Source organism: Poecilia mexicana, unplaced genomic scaffold (assembly GCF_051168715.1).
Source record: "Poecilia mexicana isolate PSO_F unplaced genomic scaffold, ASM5116871v1 scaffold_20, whole genome shotgun sequence".
Classification (NCBI taxonomy): domain Eukaryota; kingdom Metazoa; phylum Chordata; class Actinopteri; order Cyprinodontiformes; family Poeciliidae; genus Poecilia; species Poecilia mexicana.
In genome coordinates, this window is record NW_028263389.1 from 10,678,665 (window position 1) to 10,684,664 (window position 6,000).

General features: G+C 36.7%; 1 protein-coding gene across 1 annotated transcript in view; it reads left to right on the plus strand.

Annotated features, from left to right (window-relative positions):
* jph1a (junctophilin 1a) overlaps window positions 1-4,373 on the plus strand; it is a 38,762-nt gene extending 34,389 nt beyond the window's left edge. The window contains exons 6-7 of the mRNA XM_088001222.1: window positions 1,457-1,553; window positions 1,718-4,373. Of these exons, the coding sequence (XP_087857348.1) occupies window positions 1,457-1,537 (81 nt within the window). The 3' untranslated portion in view covers window positions 1,538-1,553; window positions 1,718-4,373. The remainder of the gene's footprint in view (window positions 1-1,456; window positions 1,554-1,717) is intronic.
* Window positions 4,374-6,000: the final 1,627 nt, after the last annotated feature.

Sequence of the window (6,000 nt, forward strand, 5' to 3'; positions counted from 1 at the left end):
CCAGGAAGTAAGAGAACCACAGTAAGATTCATTGTCCACAAGTGGAAAAAGGAAAGAAAACAGAAAAAAAACATCTAAAGCACTGCAGACCTCAGCAGTTAAGGTCAGCTTTTATGATTCATCAACACGTAAAAGACTGGACAAAACGTGGTGAGATCCAGGCCAAAACCACTGCTGCCAAAAAGAACACAAAAGTCCATCTGAAATTTGCCAACAAGACTTCCTGATGATCCCCAAGACAATTTGGTAAAACATATTTTGTAGACTAATGAGTCAAAAGTAGAACTTTTTGTTTTTGTTGCACCATAAAACTAGCACAGATTCTGTACGGACCTTATTTTCTCCTTCACAACTTGAACAGTGAATTCTGCTCTTAAGCAGAACACCATGAACAAGAATATATGGCCATCAGTTTGTGACCTTAAAATTAAGAGCACTTGGGTTAAACAGTAGGAAAATGATCAAAACACACCAGCAAGTCTGTAAGGTTAATGCTTTGGAGTGGCCTAATCAAAGTGAAGTCTGGATTTAAGTCTAATTGAAATCCTGTAGAATGACCTGTGTCGACAGTGAAGGAAAAGACTGAATCTCAGCTATAACAAAGGTAGCCAATCAGTTGTTAGCTATAGGACAATTACTTTTTCACATAGGGACAGGATGGTTTTGGACAGCTTAATTTGAAAATCTAATTTTGTACAGTCTGTCATATTCTTTGTCATATTAAAATGTGAAATGATCTGAAACATTTGTGTGAGACAAAAATATTTCAAAATTTATTATGGGTGACATTTGTCATTTTTCCACAGGGCAATCTAAGTTTACATCGCTAAAGGACAAATGTTATGTCTGCATCATGAAATGAGGGGATTAGTTACATTACCCAAGATTTAGATTTTACTACTGCTGTTGATAATTTGAATACCTTATGGCAATTTATTAAACAGCAGTACCGCAAGTGGGATTTGAAATGCTAAAACACCTAAGTAATGGTTTTTTTTTACATGAACATAATATAAAGGGTGAAAATGGAATAGAGGTACTGAACAAGGGAAATTTTCAAATATGCCAACTTTGAAAGTTAGCATGTTTGGCCCCTTTTAAAAGCTAATCCCTAGCCCAATAAGCTAACCGCAGGTAGGTAATGTTAGTATTTAGGAAGTATGGTACTTATAACTGATGCTATATTTAATATGGGGGAGAAAATACATATATTTTAACTGATGTGTGAAACTATTTCTTGCAGAAGCCAAGTGACATTTAACTTTTGTATTCTTTTTCTGTGCAATGCTAAGATACTAGTTGCTAGCTAAAGCTTAATTTTAACAAACAGGCAAGACTGCTTTCAATCTTAACAGTTACCTACTGATTAAATGAAATGAATGAAAATTGTTTTTTTCCCATTTTTGGGGATGGGGGTGTTGCTGTTATAGACTAATGTTATTTTTTGTTTTCGCAGGGTCCTAACTCAATCCTTGTTGCTATGGTAATGCTGTTGAATATTGGCCTTGCAATTATATTTGTCCACTTTCTGACATGATGATATTGTTTCTATGGTAAGTTAACTTGTATAAAAGTATTATCTTTAATAGTTCCGCTCTACGGCGGAAAAGTAACCCAGACATGATGCATGCCATACAAAGATGTCCTTTTTTTTATTTGTGTACATATCTGAAATGTGACAAGGGGCCAATTAAATCCAGACTGCTCTACATTGCAGTGAAACCATGGCAACTGGTACAGTTGCATTGCCGGCCTTGAAAAGTGAAAATGGCGCCAGTGAGAAACGGGGGCGGCCGGAGGTGTTTAGGAATCAGCATGACACCGAAGAGAATGAGGAGAGAGGCATCACTACTATCAACCTGTCTTTGGCCCTCTTTAGGGCCAACCCTGTCAATTAGCACTCCTTTGGCTTCTGTATAAGCAGAAGTGAAATGTTATGTCTAGTGAGTTGAAAAAAAAAAAAAAAAACCCGAAGAAAAATTAAAAAAAAAGTGAAAACGCAACCAAACGTACAAAGTATGAAAAAAGAAGTTCTTGAAACCTACATGTGTGCTGACCCAAGCTCAGGTCTCTGTAGCCCACTCTCACTGCCTTGGCAGAGATAGCAGTGGGCTGACGGACCTTGCTGGAGGAGTGCGGAGATGCACTTTTAGTTGACGGGAGCAAACAGCTGCCTTTCTATTTTGCCATCTGACGTTTTGATGGGGAGATGTGAGCCCAGCCCCAGGGCGGCCAAGAGAGCGATAGTGAGAGAGAGACAGGGGGAGGAGAGAGAGGGAGGGGGGGCGGTGATGGTGTTTGTGGATGGGGCTAGGGACTTGGGTGTTTGGAGGGTTTTACTGGGGTTCAAGCCACTCTTGCAAGAGCAAACCGCGCACGACCGTTGCCAGCAGTCAGTGCTTGCACGGTCACTAGCCAGTCTTACTCTGTTAATCCAAACATCCCTGCAGCTTTCTCAAGCTCCGTCCATTGTAATCCAGGATACACTGCTTTTGAAACACTCCCCGTGCATGGTACAGTTTTAAATTTTTTTGTTTGTTGTTGTTATGTAGCTTTTCGTCACTGTTGTCCTCCAACTGTTGGTTTCCTGCATTTTTATGCTTGTAGAAACTTTGTCAGAGAATGAGTAAAATAATTGTTTTGTTTTTTTTCCCGTTTTATTTAAATTTTACTCATTTCTACCAATTGAGCTGTAATTTGACATTACACATCCATGTTTTTGAAAGTGCAATATCTTTTTTTTTTTTTTATTTTGTCAAAGGCTTATAATCTATTTAGCCAGAGATAGTGTTCTGCTATTCTAATAAAAAAAATCAGTTTTTATTTGTCAAACACAGGTGATTTGAATAGCCTGGTTTTTTTTTTGTTTTTGTTTTGTTTTGTTTTGTTTTTTTAATACGGCGTTCACCAATGGCAGGAATTGTGACGACGAACTTGGTTTATTCTTGAAAAGGCAGATAGCTCTGTGAGAGTGAAGTAACAAATGTCTTATATTATTTATGAAATGAGAAGAGAAAAGAATATATTTTATTGTACATGCCTACACCCTTTCCGCTTTAATGAAGTCCATTATTCGCTTTCACCGTTTCACGCCACAACTGAGATGCAAAACCACAGCTTCCCAAAGCTGCTGGAGTATAAAAATAAAAAATAAAAAAAAGCCCAGCCGTGCATGTGTATGAGACTGGATTTTGTGGACAGTGGAACTTTATTCAGGTTTAGACCATGGGGAATGTGGATCCAGGGAGAAGAAAATATGCCTTTAGAAGTCTTTAACAGTGCTACTGTTTACCTCAAAAGAGATGAGGAAGGGAGGGAAGGGAAATAGATGCCATCCTTGTCTTAACTCTATTGTAGGGGGGGAGGGGAGATGTTTTGACTGTTGTCGTCACCTGAACCATGCTTTTGACTTGCTTCATCCTAGCTGCTTGTAGTCTTTGTTGCGGGTATGGCATGAGTTTCTTTGATTTCCAAAGTGGTTATTTATATGGTGGACGTTTTACTGTCACCTCTACCAAGATGGAATATTTATTCATTGTACAACTGATGTGTTTGTTAAAACATTGGTCATCACCAAATAAATAAATAAATAAATAAATAAATAAAAAGGGCTTAAAAAATTATATATATATATATATATATATATATATATATATATATATATATATATATATATATATATATATATATATATATATATATATATATATATATATGTATATTAACAACTGCAAATCTGTTCCGAAGGTTAGATTTAATTGTTGTCAAAAATTTTAATGAGCAACAGAAAACGTTTGAACAATTCTTGAACCAGTTTGGCATTTGGACAAACTACTGGAAAACATACTACTGAAATTTAGTCGTAATATTCTATAGACAATAAAATAAAATAAAAAAGTGAAGATTAGTCTTTTAGAAGGTTTAACAGAACAGCCTGTTGGATATTTTTTTGAAATACAACATTGCATGTTGGAGAAATTTCTATATAGATTATTATATACTGTTTGTAAGGATTTTTACAGAGCACAATCCAGAATCTGGTATGAGTCGGTATTTTTCTAACAATTTGCACATCTGTATTTTGACAATGAAGATTACTTTTGTTTGTAAGTGGTAATGTAATGCACATATGATAATGTTTGAAAGTGGAGAAAACAAACCATAGATATTTTATTTCTAATTGGTCATACTGTATGTACCATTTGGGGATGTGAAGGGCAGATGTATTTGTTTTGAGGATTTTATGAAGAAAAACAAAACCTGTGGGAGAGTTTTGATATGTTAAGGTTCACGATACCCCACTGATTTGTGCAAAGTCTTTGGAGATGAAGTTATGTGTACAAAATAAAGTTATTATGCCTTGTTAAACAAAATGATGCATTTATTGTGTATTTTTATTACCATCACCAGTAGAATCACAGCTGCCCTCCTCACAGAGGAGGGTTTTAAGCTTTTATTCAGCTTTTTTTAAATCACAACATTGTCCTTTATTTATATCCTGCACAGTAAAGACCTATATCAACTTCTTTGGTGAGTATTTCATCTTGTAAGCCATTTTGTCCAAGTGCTTCTCAATGGACAAACATTTTCCACCTTTCTTCTTATAAGAGCCTATAATAAAGTTAGAATATTCTACCATCTTACTTTCACTGTTATTTTCCATCGCTTTTGTGTATTTATTATAATTTTATGTGACTTTAACAGAGGAACACAAGGAAGCGCATACCTGATAAGAAGAAGTAAAATTAGACATGGTTTTCAAAATGTTTACAAATGAAAATCTGATATGTGCCAAGACTTCACAGGGCTTCCAATTCCCATATTTACAACATTATCTTAGTTCTTGACTTCGACTGGGCTGTTCCAACACATTAATGTCATCCTGCTGAAAAGTGAACCTCCTCCCCAGTCTCGAGGCTTTTCCAGCCCGTTACAGGTTTTCTTCCAGAACTGGCCTGTAATCAGCTTGATCAATAATTCTGATCAGCCTCGCAGTCCCTGACGAATGAAACCCATCCCCACGGCATGATGCTCCTGCCACCATGTTCATGTGAGGATGAAGTCTTCAGAGTGATGCGCAGTGTTATTTTTCCTCAACGTGTCACTTCTTCAACGTGTTTCCTGTTTCTTTTTATCTTTCATGCCTTTTGAACAGCCGCCATCTCTCCAACCAGAGTAATAAACTTCTACAGATCCTCCGTTGTTGACATGAGCCTTTGGCTGCTTCTAAAACATATAATTTCTGTGCAGTCGGTCATTTCTTGAAGGTTCTTTGTTCACCAATAATTTCTAAACCTCCGTGACCTTCACAGAATCCTTGAATTTATACTGGACGATGCTATAAGGAATTGGCAGCACGGGGTTTTATTTGGAAGTATCAGAGTAAAGTGGGTTGAAACAAATGAACACCACACTTTTCAGATGTTTATTTTTTTTTAATTAATATTAAAGTATGTATACTTTTTCACCCACTTCCACTAAAACAATAGGTGCAATTGTGTCAATTAAATTTTACCTTTGTTCAAAGATTGCTGATCTGCAATATGAGATAGCATGAAAAACCTAAATTTGCTTTTCATGCCCATCTTGGCTACAACTGTGACTAAAGCACATCTAAGCAATATATCTACAGAAATTGAGCCTAATAGAAGTTATTCAAAACATCACTGGTTTCCAATGAAATATAAAACAAGTATGAATCAGGACATTTCAAGAGTTCCACTTATATGCTTGTACCCAGTCTTGTAATCACTTCTGTGTATCTCCAAGCGAAACATTGGCCTAATTTTGACCTTCTCATAATGAGATCCAGGGGGAAAAGACCAGGCAAGGAATCAAAGAATCTCAGTAGGGGTCTCACATTAGCCGTGCAAGGAAAAGCAGGTGCTGTAGTTTGTCTCAAGTCGGTTCACACCGTTTCCACTGTTGATTGGCCATAGATTAGTGTAGTGTTACACCAGCAGCAGTAGCACCTGCCTGGTATGTGCTATGTTGTGTGTG